Source organism: Carcharhinus amblyrhynchos, chromosome 21, assembly GCF_965287045.1.
Source record: "Carcharhinus amblyrhynchos chromosome 21, sCarAmb.v2.hapA, whole genome shotgun sequence".
NCBI lineage: Eukaryota > Metazoa > Chordata > Chondrichthyes > Carcharhiniformes > Carcharhinidae > Carcharhinus > Carcharhinus amblyrhynchos.
In genome coordinates, this window is record NC_137344.1 from 31,126,065 (window position 1) to 31,146,914 (window position 20,850).

Consider the following 20,850-nt stretch of genomic DNA (forward strand, 5'->3'; position numbering starts at 1 on the left):
CACCAACATGGCACCCTTACCCATCTAGTAGTAACTTCAACTGGGATCGTAACAATTCTGTTAAAAAAATCTATGGAGCACTTTTATTAGAATAGAAAAAATTGACATTGCACAAATATACAATAACATTTCAGGGCCAGAGATGTTGTTTAGCAGCAATTATGACTTTGCGTGCCATTCAAAATAATTATACCTCATTAACAAGACATAACTATATTCAGTATGTTTAGTTGTAAATTAATAGCCTAAATGAGGAATTATCATCTGATTAATGATTGTCTGAGAGGACAGAGTGTACCTAATTTTCACATTGAATTGTGCATGTTCGGATATCAGAAATTGCTGTCAGTTTCACAGGTTAATATGGAAGAATGCTGACAGTTTTGCTGCGATTACAACTATAAAATCTAGGCCAGTATCTACATCTACGCTATCAACCCTTTGATCTGGATGACTTCCATCTGGAAACCCATTAAGCCTCTTCTTTCTGGAGAAAAGAGTCCCATCCTGTTAAGTATTTCCAGGTTCTGCTTCACACTCTGCTGAACTTGTCAACCCTGCATCACTACTTTTAATGATATGTGTCCCTGTACCCCAGATCACTGTTCCCCTCTATCTCATTTAAATTCTTATTTCTCAGAGTGTGTGCCCCCCCATATTCTTCCGACAAACATGCATCATCTCAAAGGAATTCATTTGTCACTTACACAGCCCTTCTGAAAGTTTACTAATATCTGTTTGCATCTTATTGCAGTCTTCCTCTGTGTTAACACGACTCAACCTGCAGTTATCTGCAAAATATTAGAAATGTATGTATCTTCTGATGGAGGACCAAGTTGCCAGTTTTATTTGTTTCCACATAAGCTAATCATTTATGAGTTTTCAATGTATATACTGTGTTTAACACACATCTCTCAGACTAAAATTTGTTGCAATGGCTCTGCTACCTGTGCCACCCCTCTCTCTGCCTTGCTAGCCAGTGAGTATAACCCCCTTGTACACCACCACTGATGCAATGCCCATGTCAGCTGTCTCTCCATTAGCAGCACTCCTACCTCAGAGTTAGAAGGCAATATATTTAATTGTTACTCCAGGACTTAATCACAGAACAACCAAGGGTTTGCTGCGCTGTCAGAGGTGCAATCTTTTGGATGAGATATTAAACAGAGGTTCCAAGTTCAAAGGCAGAAAGGAGTAATCCTCAGTGTCCTGGTTAATATTCATTCCCAATTCACATCACAAAACAGGTCATCTGGTCATCATCACGTTGCTGTTTGTGGGAGCGTTTTGTGTGTGGAGTTGACAAGGGGGAGCCAGTCAATGTGGTATATTTGGCGTTGACAAAGTTGCACATAAGAGATGCAAGATTAAAGCGTATGGGATTGGGAGAAGCGTATTGAGATGGATTGAAAACTGGTTGGCAGTCGGGAAACAAAGAGTAGGAATTAATGTGTGCTTTTCAAATTCGCAGGCAGTAACTAGTGGGTCCAAATCATTAACATGTATTGTGAATAGCTGGGGGAATTGGTGCTGCAGCCCCCAGCTATTCACAATATATATTAATGATCTGGATGAGGGAACGAAATGTAATATGTCAAAGTCTGCAGATGATACCAAGTTGGATGGGAGGGTGAACTGTGACGAGGATACAGAGATCCTTCAGAATGATCTGGACAGGTTGGGTGAGTGGGCAAATCAATGGCAGATGCAGTATAATTTGGATAAACGTGAGGTGATTCACTTTGGAAGCAAAAAACAAGAAGGTAAGTTAGGAGAGGACAGTGTGCAGTAGGACCTAGGTGTCCTTGTACACCAGTCACTGAAGATAAGTGGAAGGTAAAAAACGTAAATGGCATGTTGGCCTTTGTTGCGAGGGGTTTTGAGTACAGGAGCAGGGATGCGCTGTTGCAATTATACAGGGCCTTGGTGAGGCCACACTAAAGTATTGTCTGCAGTTTTGGTCTCCTTTTTTGACAAAGGATGTTCCTGCCCCTGAGGGAGTGCAGCAAAGGTTTACCAGGCTGAGTCTGGGAATGGTGGGGCTGATGGAGGAGGAGAGATTGACTAGGTTAGGTTTGTTTTCGCTGGAGCTCAGACGAATGAGGGGGGATCTCATAGAGACTTATAAAATTCTAACTGGACTAGACAGGCCAGACGCAGGGAGGATATTCCCAATGGTGGGGGAGTCCAGAACCAGGAGGCACAGTCTGAGGATTCAGGGTAGACTATTTAGGATGAAGATGAGGAGACATTTCTTCACCCAAAGAGTGGTGAGCCGGTAGAATTCATTACTACAGGAAATAGTTGATGCCAAAACACTGAATGTATTCAAGAGGCAGGTGCTTATAGCACTTAAGGGGAAAGGGATCAAAGGTGATGGGTGATGGGCAGCACGATAGTACAGTGGTTAGCACTGCTGCTTCACAGCTCCAGGGACCTGGGTTTGATTCCAGGCTTGGATCACTGTCCATGTGGAGTTTGCACATTCTCCTTGTGTCTGCGTGGGTTTCGTCCGTGTGCTCCAGTTTCCTCCCAGTCCAAAGATGTGCGGGATATGTTGATTGGCCGTGCTAAAATTGCCCCTTAGTGGCCTGAGATACATAGGTTAGACGGATTAGTGGGTAAATATGTAGGGATATAGGAACAGGGTCTGGGCGGCATTGTGGTCAGTGCAGACTCGATGGGCCGAATGGCCTCTTTCTGCACCGTAGGATTTCTACGATTCTATGAAACAGCAGGATTCAGCTATTGAGTTGGACGATCAACCTCGGTCGTGATGAATGACGGTGCAGGCTCGAAGGGCTGAATGTCCTCCTCCTGCTCCTATGTTTGTGTGTGTGCAAATTCACAACTGCATTTTCTATTATAATATCAGACCATCAGGAAGGATTGCATTGGCTGTAAATAAAAAAGCCCGTTTTGTATATTTGTGGTCATGAAAGGCGCTATATGAATTAAAATTTTTAATTTCCTCACTCTCATATCCCACCTCTGCAGCTGGATATGATCAGTGTGTGTGTGTCTCAATCACTGCCCATCCTGTGTTGGCAGTGCTGGGGTATGTGTGTCTCAGTCACTGTCCATCCTGTGTTGGCAGTGCTGGGGTGTGTGTGTCTCAGTCACTGTCCATCCTGTGTTGGCAGTGCTGGGGTATGTGTGTCTCAGTCACTGTCCATCCTGTGTTGGCAGTGCTGGGGTATGTGTGTCTCAGTCACTGTCCATCCTGTGTTGGCAGCGCTGGGGTGTGTGTGTGTGTGTGTGTGTGTGTGTCTCAGTCACTGTCCATCCTGTGTTGGCTGTGCTGGGGTATGTGTGTCTCAGTCACTGCCCATCCTGTGTTGGCAGTGCTGGGGTGTGTGTGTGTGTGTGTGTGTGTGTGTCTCAGTCACTGTCCACCCTGTGTTGGCTGTGCTGGGGTATGTGTGTCTCAGTCACTGCCCATCCTGTGTTGGCAGTGCTGGGGTGTGTGTGTCTCAGTCACTGTCCACTCTGTGTTGGCTGTGCTGGGGTGTGTGTGTGTGTGTGTGTGTCTCAGTCACTGCCCATCCTGTGTTGGCAGCGCTGGGGTGTGTGTGTGTGTGTGTGTGTGTGTGTCTCAGTCACTGCCCATCCTGTGTTGGCAGCGCTGGGGTGTGTGTGTGTGTGTGTGTCTCAGTCACTGTCCACCCTGTGTTGGCTGTGCTGGGGTATGTGTGTCTCAGTCACTGCCCATCCTGTGTTGGCAGTGCTGGGGTGTGTGTGTCTCAGTCACTGTCCATCCTGTGTTGGCAGCGCTGGGGTATGTGTGTCTCAGTCACTGTCCATCCTGTGTTGGCAGCGCTGGAGTATGTGTGTCTCAGTCACTGTCCACCCTGTGTTGGCAGTGCTGGGGTATGTGTGTCTCAGTCACTGTCCACTCTGTGTTGGCAGTGCTGGGGTATGTGTGTCTCAGTCACTGTCCACTCTGTGTTGGCAGTGCTGGGGTATGTGTGTCTCAGTCACTGTCCACCCTGTGTTGGCAGTGCTGGGGTGTCCCACATGCTGCGCTGAGTTGCCAGTGTAGCAGTTTGCAGCGCTGCTGTGTAGCAGGGAGCCACAAAGAAATCCCACAACACCAGTTTAGAGTCCAAACAGGTTTATTTGTAGCAAAAGCCTCAAGCTTTTGGGACAGCCTGTCCCTTCGTCAGGTGGCTGGGAGTTCTGGTCCTAAAAATGACGCAAAGACACAAACTCAATTTACATGTCGAGAACGGCCTCAACCGCGATCTTGGGTTCATGTCACACTATCTGTAACCCCCACAACTTGCCTGGACTTGCAAAATCTCACCAACTTTCCTGACTGGAAACAATACACATCTCTTTAACCTGTGCTTAAAGCTCTTTCCACTCACATTGTCTGTACCTTTAAGAACTGATTAGCTGTAAAGACTCACATTCCAATCATCATGCATGTGAACCGAGTTTGTGTCTTTGTGTCCTTTTTAGGACCAGAACTCCCAGCCATCTGACCAAGGGACAGGCTGTCCTGAAAGCTTGGGGCTTTTGCTACAAATAAATCTGTTTGGACTTTTAAGCTGGTGTTGTGGGATTTCTTTGGGTTTTACCCCAGTCCAGCGCCGGTGTCTGCACGTTCCAGCAGGGAGCCAGGCAGCGAGGCGCCTCTTGTCCCTGAGCCTCTCTCCCTGCTGCACTGCCCGGGCTGCCTCTTACCTGGGGCGGATCTGGCTCTTGTCGGGGCCGCTGCTGCTGCTGCTGCTTCTCTCTTCCGCCTTCCTGGAGCTTGCTCTCTTCAGGGCCGACATTGTGCTTTCGGTTCCCAGCTCTGGACCTGAGTGCTCAGACTGACTGCAGGCGCAAGCAATCGAGCAGCTTAACGGGAACTCAAGGCAAGGCAAACCTCAGCTGCATTTGCATCCAGTCAGTGCAGCCCTCCCTCTCCTCTCCTCTCTCTGTCTCTCCCTCTCCCCTTCTCCTTCTTCCTCTCCTTCTCCCTCTGTCTCTCCCTCCCTCTCTCTCCTTCTCCTCTCTCTCTCTCTCTCTCCCCCCCCTCTCTTTCCTTCTCCCCCTCTCCTTCTCCCTCTCCCTCCTTTTACAAAGCTGCTGCTGTTCCTGAAGCAAGACCTGAGTCTTGCCAATCCCAAATTCCGCTCCCTGTTTAATTGCTGCCCCTGCTCAGATCAAAAGCAGCAAGGAATGCTGGCACAGCTATTTTGTGCCAGCCAGGAGAGAGCAATGATTTCTCAATGCTGCCAGCCCTCTTTACCCTGGTGGTGGTGGGGGGGGGGGGACAATAAAGTCACCCACCCCTTGACTGGCTCAGGGAGCTTTGAGAGAGAGGCCTGCAGATGGTAGGCCAGTGACTCCTGGTGGAGCAGGAGGAACCAAGGCTATAGGCCAAGTAAATGGGATTAGCTGGGAGTTCAGGTGTTTCTCATAGGCTGGTACAGATTTGGTGGGCCCTAAGGGCCTCTTCTGCACTGTATGATTGTAAAGGCCATTTCTGCTTCATCTTCTGCCCTGATAGTGTTCTCATCATAGGTTAACAACCATATTCTGCCAACATCCGTACTGGATTCTGACCTACAGGCCTGGTGATCCGGAAGATGGGGGGAAAAAAATTACAAGTGGCAATGGTAGTGTGGTGTCCCATCTCCTTCCAACCACAGTCATCTGACATTGAGTGAGCCAACTAGCCCACGTTAAAGGGGCACTGAGAGATCTAATTAGCTGCCTGTAAAGGTGCATTGATAGACTTAACTAGCTGACCTTAAAGGGACAGCCACAAGTCATGTTTTTATACACAGTGGTTAAATCTTATAGATTTTTGTGGTACCAGTCAGAAAAGTGAAGTTTCTGACTGCATAAGATCTTTGCCACCTTCACACAACGTCTGCCTTAACCCTGCATAGGAGCTGCTCAATTTCCTGGCACCTCTGTGGGTGAGGAACCAGTGACGGGCACAAATTGTTTCTGACATTTCTCCCCACGGTAATAAGAGCCAAAATTCGCAAATTGGTTGGTGCTTCACATTGCTAGATTGAGCCGGGTGCCAGGAATGCAATGGTGGGCATCAGTTGAAAATAGGTCCCAGTGTTTTGGATGAAGAACCTTTGTCGGGACTGATTGTGTGCTGCATCTGATCAGCAACGCACAGTTCAAAGGCACCTTAATTCTGAGTGCAACAAATGAGGGGTGTTACTATCACAGTAACAAAAAGATAATTTGCTGCGATTGTGCAGTGTTGTATAGATGCATATTTCTTGGTAGTAACGACAATGAGCAAAGTTGTTGCAGGGTTTTGCTACATTGAGGGCCCAAGGCAAATTGGGATATTTTACAACTTGGGTGGATGTAAAAAATGTTGTGCGATTGTGGTAAATTAATCTCATTTTACACTGTCAATATTTTCTTGCCCCTCCCTCCCTAGGTGTCACACAGCCCTGGACTTGGGGTGTATGAAGAATGGCTGATGATCATGGGGACAAGCCAATGAAAGCAGATACTAACACACTTAAACCCCCACAGATGGGTTTGAAATTGGTACATCTGGATTTGAAAGGTGCCCCACCCAAGATCTCCTATTTAACACAGGTGATTTATTCATCACAATAATGGAACCTTTATATTTTTTCTCAGTGATTATACTTGCCAGCAAAATAAATGTCACTCTAGTTTCAAAATATTGACTTTGAATTTGCAGGCCTCTGTATTCTTTAAAATAACAATTGCCCAGAAATCTTAACTATAAATAACAATGAGCTGGAGGTGCTGGCATTGGACTGAGGTGGGCACAGTAAGAAGTCTCACCACACCAGGTTAAAGTCCAACAAGTTTATTTGGAATCACAAGCTGTTGGAGCACTGTTCCTTCCTCGGGTAAGCAGCCCTCCAAAAGCTTGTGATTCCAAATAAACCTCTTGGGCTTTAACCTGGTGTTGTGAGACTTCTTACTAGAAATCACAATGCTCGCAGTACAAAAGGATGTTAATCTATCATTGGTTAGGCAGTGATCAGGATAAATTATCCAATTTAGGAGGATGTCATGGTCATTAGAGACAGTGCTGAAGAGATGAGCAACTAGACCGAGAAGCTTTAGCTATGAGGGTGGATGAGAGGAAGTGGGTCTCTGTTCGTTTGGACAAAGGACAGGAAGAGAAAATTTGAAAGTGTTTAAATTTATGAAGTTTTGTTCTTGTAGATCAGGAGAAACTATTTCTACTGGCTAGTGACTCAGTAACTCAGGGCAGAAGTTTAAGATAATCACAAGAATAACGTTGGGAGAGCTTTGGAAATTGGTTTTATGCAGAAAGACATTTGGAAGCGAAAAGCTCTTGGAAAGAGGTAGGAATAGAATCTATTTTAGCTTTAAAAATACAAGTTGATGTTTTAAAAGCCAAACAAAAGGGCAGAGAAATGAGTGAACTTGAATAGCTCTTTATAGAGTTGACATGGACATACTGGACTTGTAAACACCCTTCATTCTTGTACAATTCTGTGATTCTAGTGATTAATTTGGCCAACCTGAAAATTGTAAAAGCATGCTGTAATCATTTTCCTGTGTCATTTGCATGGCTGTAAGTCAACATATGTAGAAGAAGATAAAGACTTGCACATAAACACATGCTACCCAAAGCACTTTAAAAGTAAAGTTGAAGTTTATTTATTAGTCACAAGTAGGCTTATATTCACACTACAATGAAATTAACTGTCATTGAAGTACATTCAAAGTGCAGTCACTGCTATAATTTAGGAATAAGTAGCGATAAAGGAAACAGTTATATGTTAACCAATGGTAAATATGTAAGACTATACACAAACAAGTTCTACTAACTTCCTTTGTGTTACTAGAGCAGAATTCTTGTGCTAATTTGGGCAGCATGGTGACATAGTGGTTAGCACTGCTGCCTCATAGTGCTAGGGATCTGGATTCAATTCCCAGCCTGGGTCACTGTCTGTGTGGAGTTTGCACGTTCTCCCTATGTCTGTGTGGGTTTCCTCCGGGTGCTCCAGTTTTCTCCCAGTCCAAAAATGTGCGAGTTAGGTGGATTAGCCAAGGTAAATCATCCATCATCAGGAGGATTGGCAAGATAAATATATGGGGCTACAGGGATAGCCTGAGTGGGATTGTTGGCCGTGCAGGCTTGATGGGCTGAATGGCCTCCTTCTGCACTGTAGAGATTCTATGATTCTATTCTATGAATGTGACTCACTATCCAAAAGCCTAATAGCTTTTGTGAGTTCTAATTGCCTTACAAAATGCTATCTGTTAACTTACATCTCTTGATATTTCCTGCTAAAGGTTATCAGCAAAGACCAAAGTTACATCTATTTTTGTATGTCTTGTACTGTTAAATTCCAATCATTGCAATTTAAGTCTTTTCCATGGTGGATAAAACAAAGACTAAATTAATTTGCACACACATCTGGTTCTACAATAATACTGTAATAATCTGTGAAATTTATAGCTCGTTACAGATTTTCAGTTTCTGATTTAAAATAACATATATTTGTGATTGAAATTCCAGAAAGTCTGTTGCTTGTCCCAATCTGCCTTTTTCACCATAATAAAGCTCAGCTTCAGTTACTGGAAGGCCTTGTTCAATAAAACTATAGCCTGATATGACCCACCTTTTAAAGGAACACCACAAGCACATGTGTTAAAAGGCTTGATCCTTCTGTGCATAGAATCACTCCATAACTTCCTGATGTTTGATTTGAAATGGCTCCATTGCGGATTTTTCTCCTGCAGATCCTTCCTCTGCTTTCAAACCTTGGCGCAAATGGGATCCTACTGGAATATGAAGACATGTTTCCATATGAGGGAAATCTGCAAGTGTTGAGGTCTCCAAATGCTTACAGGTAAAGGTTTTATAAATGGACTAATGTATGATTCACTAAAAGTTATTTTGTTTTTTTTTCTTAACCTTGAAGTCCTTTGGTAAAACATCATTATTTTACCATTAAAATGTTATGGAGAATATTGAAAATAACGTCCTTGTTTATTTTTCTTTTTAAATCTGGAAGTATCAGCATGGTGGCACAGTGGTTAGCACTGCGGCCTCTCAGCGCCAGGGATCTGCGTTCAATTCCAGCTTTGGGTGACTGTCTGTGTAGAGTTTGCACATTCTTCCCATGTCTGCATGTGTTTCCTGTGGGTGCTCTGGTTTCCTTCCCCAGTCCAAAGATATGTGCGATAGGTTGATTTGCCTTGCTATATTGATCTTTAGGCTGGGATTTTACGGCCTTGCTCGGGCAAGGTCGTAAAATCCCACTGAAGGCCAAAGGAAATGTCCATTCTGGGAATCGTCCCGGAATCAGGGAGGGCGAGGTTGTAGGATTTTGGCCTTAGTGTATGGAGGATTAGCAAGATAAATATGGTGGTATAGCCTAGGTGGGATTGTTGTCAGTGCAGACTCGATGGGTCGAATGGCCTTCTGCGCTGTAGGGATTCTATAAAATGTTTGTCGTGTTATTTTAGTGCAGAAGCCCTATTTCATTATCCTAAAGCTGGACAATAATCTGCTTAGTTGTCATCATTCCAATTAATCATTATTTGTAGTTACGTGATAACGTCGATAACGTGAGAGCACTTTTCTCAACTCTTTCATTGATCATGTTGCTATGGAATTGAAATTATTTCTCGGTGTCTTGCCTCACTGTATTGCTGCTTTTTATCCCACGTTTGAACGATCATCTCAATCATTTAAAATTTGCTCCCAGTTTTGTCACTCTCAGTTTCATTGACAATGAGCAATATTGTAGATTTTCATTTACAACATTAACAGTGAAGCCTGTGGAATCCCATTTCGTAAATGCTCATTTAATTACGTGCGCAATGTGATCCCTGTGCCCTAACTGTGGAAAGCAGCAACAAAGATAGTGCTAAAATTCCGGACAAACACAATAATTCCAAATCCGGAACAATCACAACAATTTGTACTGCAGGAGAAAAAGTGTTGATTGGTTTGGCTGAGGCGTTGCCATGGAGAAAGCAACAGAATTACAACTCCTCAAGTAATTCAAAAATGGAGCCAGGCTTGGGCATATTCCCTTTATTGGCAGAAAGCTTGGTCCCACTGTACGAATGTATGTGGCTCCGAGCAGTTGGAAATCAGCCACTGACCTTGATTGATTCTCTTTGAGTCTATCTGTAACATCCTGTTAGTGGAAAATACCACTTTGGAGTAGCAGCATCAAACAGCGAGCTCGAATGATATTCTGCCTATTACAAAATTGAGGAAAAATAATGCATACATTTCAGTGCCAGTGTGACACCAGGTATGTAAACTGTCCGTCCCAGCGAGTGGCTGATCGAACCAAACAGCATGTTCCTCTAACTGTTTGTAACAGGCAGAGTACAGACCGTACTCAACCATAAATAGATTAATGTATGATTTACTATAAGTTACTTTGATTTTCTTTTCTTAACCATGAAGTCCTTTGTTAAAACATCATTACTTTATCATTAAAGTGGTATGGAGAATATTGAAAATAATGTCCTTGTTTATTTTTCTTTTAAATCTAGAAGTATAAGCACAATGGTTAGTACTGCTGCCTCTCGGCACCAAGGACCCTGGTTCAATTCCAGCTTTGGGTGGCTGTCCTTGTGGAGTTTGCAAAACACAACATCTACTGTTGGATGTGATTCTGCAATTGGCTGAACATAGTGGGTGGCATGGTGGCACAGTGGATAGCACTGCTGCCTCACAGCGCCAGGAACACGGGTTCAATTCCAAAGTGGGCTAGTGTGTTTTTAGTCCTATATTCCAAGCTGAGCCAAAATCCACCTTAAGATCTGGTGTACACTCAATATTTTTGGTTCTTTATTAACTGGCTTTTTTTAAGAATCCATTTAGAGAAGTGGATTAGTTATCTGTTCCAGTTCATGTGAATCATTGGTTCTGCAGGTTAAATGGTAGTGACATCTGACTGCAGGGGAGCAATTACTGTAAGCTGCTGTGTCTATTTGCATGAAATAGCTGTTTGGGTAAAGAATCAGGAGTACTGACTGCACTTGGATTTTATTGGACTTTAAACTGTCGATAGTTTAAAATTACACATTGCTGAAGAAGTCAACATGAACATTTGCTACTGGCTTTGTTCTCCACCATCTTGTGCCCTGTGAGTGCTGAACCATGTGCTTGGACAAGCATTAGATGTGCTCAGCCTTACAGACTCAGAAGAAGTGGCTTAGGAGGACAGCGTGGACGCCAATGATTACAGCAAAAACAGAGACAGGTCAGAACGCCTTGACAGCGTGTAAAACATTGATGGTTACCTTAATTGCTTTTCCCTCCTGGGAGACAGAATACCGAGCTATCCCATGACATTTAACTTGACATCTGACAAAATTCAACTGTGTCGTAGCTAGGAATTGGGGTATTTGGAAAAGTGCAGTTTATGTTGATACATACTAATGGTGTACATTTTGCATTGCAGTCCGGCAAGCATCAGAGAACTTTTAAACCTTGCCAGAATGCTTAATTTTGAAATAATTCCATTGGTGCAGACCATTGGCCACATGGAGGTGAGTTTAGAAACAAAATCGAGCTGAAAGACCATGTTGGGCTACATCTCATGAAATCTACAATAAAAAAAAAGATGAACTTTACTGTAACTGGTGGATCCAGATCTCCTGATCTTTGGATGGTCAGAGACTGGATGTACCCTGGAGGATGAAGTGTGAGACCCCTTTGAAATCCCAAGGCAAGGGCTCCACGGGAATTGTCTGGGAAGTTTCAGCTTCCAGTGGGCAACTTCCCTGTGCCTGGAACTCTCCAAGAAAGTCTCCAGTTGTTGAGTTAGAGTTGGACACTTTTTGGAGGGTTCTGATTTGCTTACTTGTACAGCTAACCGTGAAATGTTAGACAGGAAATTAGACAGATGGGCAGTGTGGTGGCACAGTGGTTAGCGTTGCTGCCTCACAGTGCCAGGGACCCGAGCTCAATTCCAGCCTCAGGTCGCTGTCTGGCGTTTTCAAGTTCTCCCCATGTCTGTGTGAGTTTCCTCCGGATTGTGGTTGGTGCAGACTCGATGGGCCGAATGGTCTCCTTCTGCACTGTAGGGATTCTATGAAAAAAACCATCCTCCCCAAACCAAGTCTCCCCTAACACCCACCCACAACTTTTCACTAACCCCTCGCCTGTTCTCCTCTTCCTGACCCTCTGATTCACCCGCGACCCTCCAACCTAAACCAACCCTCCGACTCTACTCCAAACCCTCTGACTCCCCCACCCCTGACCTGACCCGACCCGACCTCACCATCCTATCCACTGTGCCACCTTTACCCAGCTGGCACCCGGCCACCCCACCCATGCAATCCTCTTACCTCACACACTCGTGTAGAAACACGCTGAAAAGCTATACAAACATCCCAAAGGAGCTCAGTATGTTCACGAGAGAAGACTCACTAAAATACAGCAGCTATTGCTGAAAAAGGGAGTGTAACTTGGCTTCCCTCGATCATCCTGCAGCGTGAAGGAGGTCTGCTAGACAGGTACACCCTGCATTTCTGAAGAGGCTCCATTCCAGAAATGCGGAGATTCACCTCAGTGTGGAGAAACAGGAATGGAGTGGCAGTCCACCAGTGATTGCTGCTGCTCAGAAGATTCAGCCCCTGGTATCTCGAAACAGAAAGCATTAGAAACTGCAGTATTGACTTGAGTACATTTGCTTAGAGTTTAGATAACAGGATCTAAAACTCTGCACAATTTTCTCACAATTGATAGTGTTTTAAATATCGTACAGTAGTGATCCCTATTATATGGGGTATAATAATCCCATACTACTAAATCCTGATTGGCCATTATGTGTTAGCATGGGGTTATTCCTCTTGTCAGCGTGGGATGCATATCTCATTCAATGCTGAGAAACCAGTGAGAGATTTCTGCAGAGCAGACCCAGAAGGTGTGGTCCCTTTAAGTTGCCCTGACTGATACTTTATTTTTGATCCTTGTTCCTACAGTTTGTGCTTAAACATAAAATCTTTTCTCATCTCCGTGAAGTGAAATACTTCCCTAACAGCCTCAATCCTCATAAAAAGGAGTCCATGGAGATAGTAAAATTCATGATTGACCAGATCGTGGCATTGCATAAAGACCTGAAATGGCTGCACATTGGATCAGATGAGGTACTGCAAAAATTATGTGGAAGCTTTGATGCATACTTCGCAAAAAATATTGTTTGTTCTTGGAAGCTGTTTGCTTAATCTTGTAATGTTTCATGTTGACAACTTTCCTTTTGTAAAATGAAATTTTTCCTTCGATATATTTAGGTGTATTACCTCGGTGAAGGTGAAGAGTCCAAGAAATTGTTTGCGACAAGCCAAACAAATGCAGATAGTCTGTTCCTGTCTCATGTGAAAGCTGTTGCAAGTTACGTCCTCGCTACCTACCCAGACGTGAAACCAATCTTTTGGGATGACATGCTTCGGAACATCAGTGAAGAGAAACTTCAAGGTATAAAACTTTAATTTGGCTGTATTTGGAATATTGAGTGCAGTTCTGGTCACCACACTTACCAGAAAGACGTGGATGCTTTGGAGAGAGTGCAGTAAAGGTTTACCAGGGCATTGCCTGGTCTGGAGGGTTTTAGGCATGCAGAGAGGTTGGATAAATTTGAATTGTTTTCACCAGAAAGGTGGAGGCTGAGGGGTGACCTGATAGAGATAAATAATATTATGAGAGGCATCGATTGGGTGGATAGTCAAGGCCTTTTCCCAGGGCAGAAAGATTCACCACAAGAGGGCACAGGTTCAGGGTGAGAGAAGTAAAGTTTAGGAGAGACTACACAAGGAAGGTTTTTCACACAGAGGGTGATGGGTGCACGGAACAGACTGCCAGTGGTGGTGGTGGTGGAAGCAGGCACGTTAGCAACATTCAAGGTGTATCTTGATATATATATGAATGGGAGGCAACAGAGATAGAAACCACGTATGGTCAGTAAGTAGTGAGCCTAAATAAAGATTAGGAGTCAGCGCAGGCTGGGTGGGCCGAAGGGCTGTTCCTGTGCAGAATTGTTCTTTGTGTTATTATCTTGTTAGTGACTCTATTTGAACTAAAATTATGAAAGGGAAAGAAGCACTTGTCTCTAAGTTCAGTTTGTCGGCTGGCTGCTTTCAAGCACTCGGTGCGCGTGGTGTAGCCAAACCAGAACAAAGAAATGCCAGAACCCTTCAAGATGCGCAGTGAGGTCATTCAGCTCTGGCATCGATGCCTTTTCCAGATTCTTCTCTTTGTTGCCGTCGTACCTCTCCAGAGGGCGTGTACTTACATACCAGAACCAACAGAAAGTGGTTCAGGCTTGTCCAGCTGAGACCCAGAACAAAACTGCACCAGGTGAATCACAGAGTTGTACTCGCATTCTGTACCGAGGGACACATCCAGTGGCAAATAGACGGCAAAGAGTCTGGTTTGACCAACATGGGGGAGTCCAATGTCATAGTCCAGAACTTTGCCGTAGTGTCATCAGCATTGATAATGTGGTGGCAGAGTGGTTAGCACTGCTGCCTCACAGCGCCGGAGAATCGGTTCAATTCCTGGCTTGGCTCACTGACTGTGCGGAGTCTGCACGTTCTCCCCGTGCCTGCGTGGGTTTCCTCCGGGTGCTCCGGTTTCCTCCCACAGTCCGAAAGACGTGCTGGTTAGGTGCATTGATCATTCTAAATTCTCCCTCAGTGTACCCGAACAGATGCTGGAGTGTGATGACGGGGGGGGATTTTCACAGTAACTTCATTGCAGTGTTAAGGTAAGCCTACTTGTGACACTAATAAATAAACTTTATCTCAGGAAGTTGTTGATAGCCCTGCCATTACCAGCAATCTGTCACTTGATGCTGAAGTCAACAAGCGCATGGCAGGTGTCATATCCAGGCTGAGGAAGAGATTGTTAAGCAACTTGAGCAAGAACACCAAACTGACAGCTTACCAAACCTGTGCCCTGAGTGCACTGCTCAACAGCAGTGAGACCTGGACAAATATATGCTACACAAGAAAAAGGTGAACAGTTTCCCCTTTTACTGCCTGGGATATATTCTCAACATCACTTGGTACATCAAGGTCACCAACTGGATCATGCTAATTCTGTCAACATACACTCATTACTAAGCAATGATGTCAGTAATGGCTCAGTCATATTCAATTGAATGGATGATGGCCTAGTAACCAAATATCTTCTATCTGGTAGACTAGCCACTGGATCAAAACCAGCAGAATATATCTATCATTTTTTCCATTCATTCAAGGGATGTGGGCTCTGCTGGCTGGGCCAGCATGTATTACCCATCCTTCATTGTCCTTGAGCAGGTATTAGTGAACTGCCTGCTTGAACCACTGCAGTCCTTGTGATGTAGATACATCCATAGTGGTGTTAGGGAAGGAGTGTCAGGATTTTGACCTAACAACAATTAAGGAAATGCAATATTCTTCCAAGTCAAGATGATGAGGGACTTGGAGGGGAACTTCCAGGGTGTGATGTTATCTTGCATTTGCTGTTATTGTCCTTCTAGATGGTAGTAGTTGTGGGTTTGGAAGAGGCTGCCTAAGGAGCCTTTGTGAGATCCTGCAGTGCATCTTGTAGATGTAGGTGGAGCATATTGCTGCTATTGTATGTTGACGGTGGAGGAAGTGAATGTTTGTGGATGGGGTGCCAATCAAGTGGGCTGCTTTGTCCTGGAGGGTGTCAAGCTTCTTCAACACTTTTGGAGTTGCACTCATCCAGGCAAGGGGAAAACTTATCTTCACACTCCTGACTTGTGCTTCGTTAGATGGTGGATAGGCTTTGGGGAGTTAGGAGGTGAGTTACTCTCTGCAGGTTTCCTAGCCTTTTGACCTGCTGTTGTAGCCACAGTTTTGTATAACTGGTCTAGTTTCTGGTCAATTATAACCCCAGGATGTTAAATAGTGGGGTTTCAGCAGTGATATTCCCACTGAATGTCAAGGGGCGATGGTTAGATTCAGTCTTGTTGGTCATTGCCTGGCACTTCTGTGGTGCAAATCTTGCTTGCCACTTGTCAGCCCAAGCCTGGATATTGTCCAGGTCTTGCTGCATTTGGACATGGACTGCCATAGTATCTGAGGAGATGCAAAAAGTACTGAACGTTGTGCGGATGCTTCAGCCTTATCTTTTGCATTAATGTGCTGGGCTTCCCCATGATTGAGGATGGGGATATTTGTGGAACCTGCTTGTCCAGTGAGCTATTTAATTAACAACCACCACCATTCATGGCTGGATGTGGCAGGACTGCAGAGTTTAGAACTGATCCATTGGCTGTGTAATCGTTTAGTTCTGTCTGTTGCTTGCTGCTTATGTCGTTTGGCATGCAAGTTGTTCTGTGCTGCAGCCTCATCAGGTTGGCACCTGGTGTGCCTGGTGCTACGCCTGGCATGCTCCAACATGGAGGAGCACTGATTCATCAGTGGAAGCATGTGGGATGGGGGGAGGGTACATGATAATCAGCATGAGGTTTCCTGCCCATATTTAACTTGACATCATGAGACCTCATGGGGGTCAGAGTTAATGTTCACAACTCTACACCATTGTGTCACTGCCACCTCTGCTGGTGGAACAGGACATACCTGGTAATGGTGGTGTCTGGGACATTGTAAGGTATTGCTCTGAGTCAGCTATCCCAACTTTGGTGCAAACCCCCAAATATTAGTAATAGGACCTTACAGGGATGACAGATTGCTGTGGTTTTCTAGTGATTAGGTCGATGCCTGGTTGTTCACCCAGTTTTCTTCCTCTGAGACTTCTTAGCAGTTTGATGTAATGGAGTGGCTTGCTAGGCCATTTCGGAGAACAGTTAAGAGTCAATCACTTTTCAGTGGGTCCAAGGTCACATGTAGGCCAGTAGATTTCCTAACCCAAAGAACATTAGCGAACCAGCTCTATTGCAAGTGAGACATGAATTCATTGACCCAGATAACTGAAGACAATGATTCAGGACAAGACCTTTAGTGACTGACGGCATGGCATTGGAAGAGAGAATTGGTTGACAAGAGGGCCCAGAAAAAATAGGAGCCAGCCAATTCTACACCCTCTCGGACGTTGCCATGCAGAGTGGGCCTCCTGAGATATACCAGTGATGTTTAAAGTCACCACAGTCCCAGATGACCATCTGCTTTTTCTCCCCTTTGAGGAGGAGAGCTGACTGGTGGTGATTTAACCTGAGTCACCACACCTCAGGCAAGGGGCAGGGCTGCTGCCTCACAGCACCAGGACCATGGTTCAATTCTGGCCTTGGGTGACTGCTTGTGTGGCGTTTGCCCATTTTTCTTGTGTCTGCGTGGGTTCTTCCAGTTTCCATCCACGCTTCAAAGACGTGCGGGTTAGGTTGATTGGCCGTGCTAAATTGCCTCTTAGTGTCAGAGGGACCAGCAAGGTAAATATGGGGTTATGGGGATAGAGCCTGGAATGGATTGTTGTTGATGCAGTCATGATGGGCTGAATGGCCTTTTTCTGCACTATAGGGATTCTATGATATTCTATAAAAAACCTCAAGGCTGAACGGTTTCTTTCTGCACTGTAGGGATTCAGTGATATGCTATGAATAACTAGCTGGTATGGGAATTGAACCCAGGCTGTTAATGTCACTTTGCATCATTAACCAGCTGTCCAGCCAACTGAGCTAAATCGAACTCCCAGGTGACGTTTATTACTGAGTTCACTGCCAAGGTGCAAACCATATATCATCATTACCATTTGAGCATGTTTGCTTCAGCTTTGAATGCATTTAAAACTTTAAAGGAGAAAGACTGTGCCTTTCTGTAATGTCTGTCGCAATCCCAGGATGTCCCAAATCACTTCACAGCCAATTATTTATTTTTGAAGTGTAACCATTGTTGTAAGTGTGGCAGTGAAATTGTGCATAACAAACTCCCGCGAACACCAAGATGTATTTGTGATGTTAGTTGAGGGGTTAATATTGGCCAGAACACCAGGCATAACTGCCCTGCTGTTCTCCAGTATAACATCACCCACCTGAAGGGGCAGGTGGAGCCTCAGTTTTAATGTTTCATCCAAATGATGGCACCTCTGCGCCGCACCCTCTGTGATCCACTGAAGCGCCAGCCAGAGTTTTGTGCTCAAATCCCTGGAAACTCAAAACCACAAACTTCTGACTCAGACACCAGTGTGTCACAATTGACACCTTTCGTCTCTGACGCCATAACTTGTATCTGAGTAAGTGTTACAGAGGTGTTCTATGTGTTGCTACTATAATATAATACGGATGTAAATACATGTGAATGTCTTCATAACCTAACATTAAAGGGTGGAATTTTGTGGCCTCACTGAAGCGAGACCAGAAATTCCCACCTGAGGGCAACGGAGATTTCAGTTATTGGACCCTCGCCAATTCTGTGGCGGGCGATGTGGTAGAGTTTCAGCAAGCGTCTTCAGTAGTGAAATACTTCCTAATATAATCCTGGGGAATCCGCTGATCTTTGTCTGATAGAATTCCTACAGTGCAGAAGGAGGCCATCTGGCCCTGCAACAACAATCCCACCCAGGCCCTATTCCCGCAATCCAAAGATGTGCGGGTTAGGTTGATTGGCTATGCTAAGAAATTGCCCTTTAGTGTCCAGGGATGCGAAGGTTAGAGGGATTAGTGGGTATAATATGTAGGGATATGGGGGTACTGCCTGGGTTGGATTGTGTTCAGTGCAGACTTGATGGGCTGAAGGGCCTCTTTATGCACTGTAGTGTTCTATGTTCCTTGATCCCACATATTTACCCTGCTATTCCTCCTGACACTAAGGGAGAATTTAGCATGGCTAATCCACTTAACCCGCACATCTTTGGACAGTGGGAGGAAACCAGAACACCCGGAGGAAACCCACGCAGAGACAGGGAGAATGTGCAAACTCCACACCAACAGTGATCCGAGGCTGGAATTGAACCCAGGTCCCTGGTGCTGTGGGGCAGTAATGCTAACCACTGTGCTACCGTGCTGCCCAAACAGTGCCTCTAATCCACAACGTTCCTCATTCTTTATTTTGGAAGGATTTCCGTTGCCTTTTAACTGACAGGCTGTGCTGTATTTCTGTGATTTTTTTTTTGCCTGCTTCACTTTCGTATCTTCAATCTGGAATATGTTGTGAGCTATTTCTATTTGGTTCTCTGCCTGATTTATATTTTTATACCATCAGAATTCACACACAAGCATTTGGAGCCAACCCAGTCCCTGGATGATCTTTATTTGAGCTGCTTAGAATCAAACTGAAATTGCATTCCTGTATTTTTAATTTCAGGGAAATGTCTATTTTTATTCAAAACCAATGTTTGCCCAGCTTTCTACTGCAAAAAAAGATTTGTACTCTGACAGCACCTTTCACACCTCAGGGGGTGCTAACATTTACCATTTTGATTCTAAGTGGTGGACTTGAAACTTGTTTCAGATCCAACTTTTAGACCCATTCTCAGGGGCCCCCATACGCACTCTGCCTGCAAAAATATCAGCGATTCCGAATTGCGTTGCACAAACTTGTGGATGGGGCTTAATGCGCCCAAAATCCTGCAGCTCCGATTGGTGCCTCCAAATGCGCATGCGCAGAAAAAGAAACGATAAAATGTGATTCCCCTGCCAATCACTCCCGGGCTGGAAAATGCATCCCCCAGCACCCACAGACATTGCCCCATCCCCACAACATTACTGATCCCCTTACCCCCTCATCCACCCATCGTCTAGACCAATTGTGGCCCCTTCCCCCCCTACTGATCTCAGGCAGAGTGGCAGCGGACCCCTCCATGGATCTCAGGCAGAGTGGTAGCGGACACCCCCTTCCCCCTCACGGATCACAGGGAGAGTGGCAGCGGATCCCCACGATCTCGAGCAGAGAGCCGTCAAACTCTCAGCACTTACCCCCTCACTAGCTGCAGCACCCAAATCGGACATTTGTAGAGCATGGCTGATACGCAGTGGTAAAGGGGGAAGTGCTGCCAAGGTTGGGCGTGCAGCCCATTAAGTCAATTTAAGTGCATGCAAATGACCACTCGCCTCACATCCGACTTTACTAAGTCTTCGCACCTGAAAGCGGGTGCAACACGATGGTAAAGTTGGGCCCAAGGTATCCCAATTGTTTTCCAGCTGGTTTTGAGGTGTAATCACCACCTCCCGACTTGTTAAAACTTTCCTGAACATACATGCTTTGTTTTGCATCCTTTCGATTAAACAAATTCAAATATTACCAATAAATTGTAAGTAGGCTCAACTTTTTCATGTCAAACAATATTTCATTTATGAAGAAACTGGCTATGAAGGGGTGGCCATATGAGGAATGGTTGAGGAGTCTGGGTCTATACTTGATGGAGTTTAGAAGGAAGAGGGGGGAATCTAATTGAAACTTACAGAATACTGGGAGGCCTGGATAGAGCGGACGCAGAGTGGGAGAGACTAGAACTCGACACGACCTCCAGAGTGTCGGGACGCTCCTTTAAAATTGAGATGAGGAGGAATTTCTACAGCCAGAGGGTGGTGAATCTGTGGAGTTCATTGTTACAGAGGGTTGCAGAGGCCAGGTCATTGAGTGTCTTTAAGACAGAGATAGATAGCTTCTTGATCAATAAGGGGATCGAGGGTTACAAGGAGAAGGCAGGAGAATGGGGATGAGAATCATATCAGCTGTGATTGAATGGCAGAGCGTACTCGATGGGCCAAATGGCCTAATTTGGCTCCTATATCTTATGGTCTTATGGCTTGTGTACACCATTTAAACCATTAAATAGGTTCCACGTGGCTTTTTCCAGTGATTTTAGGCTACTGCATTCGTGTAGGACTGCTTACTCTTATTAAAAATGCATATTTTTTGCTGATAAACCAATTTTCAACTGCAATAATAAAATGGCTCCACAGTGCCACACTTAAATATGTCAAG

The 20,850-nt window shown here is 44.9% G+C and overlaps 2 protein-coding genes across 6 annotated transcripts in view; one reads left to right on the forward strand and one right to left on the reverse strand.

Annotated features, from left to right (window-relative positions):
* Window positions 1–4,781, reverse strand: part of ogfod3 (2-oxoglutarate and iron dependent oxygenase domain containing 3) — a 144,198-nt gene extending 139,417 nt beyond the window's left edge. For all 3 annotated transcript variants that reach the window (XR_013889122.1, XM_080208924.1, XM_080208923.1), the window contains exon 1: window positions 4,690–4,781. Coding sequence is in view for 2 of the 3 variants with exons in the window: in XM_080208924.1 (XP_080065050.1) it covers window positions 4,690–4,781 (92 nt within the window). In the remaining variant the exon portion in view is untranslated. The remainder of the gene's footprint in view (window positions 1–4,689) is intronic.
* LOC145356315 (hexosaminidase D-like) overlaps window positions 4,750–20,850 on the forward strand; it is a 31,244-nt gene continuing 15,143 nt past the window's right edge. For 2 of the 3 annotated variants that reach the window (XM_080208920.1, XM_080208921.1), the window contains exons 1-6: window positions 4,750–4,865; window positions 6,407–6,570; window positions 8,728–8,837; window positions 11,418–11,505; window positions 12,943–13,107; window positions 13,252–13,435. In XM_080208920.1, coding sequence (XP_080065046.1) covers window positions 6,442–6,570; window positions 8,728–8,837; window positions 11,418–11,505; window positions 12,943–13,107; window positions 13,252–13,435 — 676 coding nt within the window. In that variant the 5' untranslated portion in view covers window positions 4,750–4,865; window positions 6,407–6,441. Of the gene's footprint in view, window positions 4,866–6,406; window positions 6,571–8,727; window positions 8,838–10,819; window positions 11,217–11,417; window positions 11,506–12,942; window positions 13,108–13,251; window positions 13,436–20,850 lie in introns of those variants that run through there. The other variant, XM_080208922.1, reaches the window with a different exon arrangement.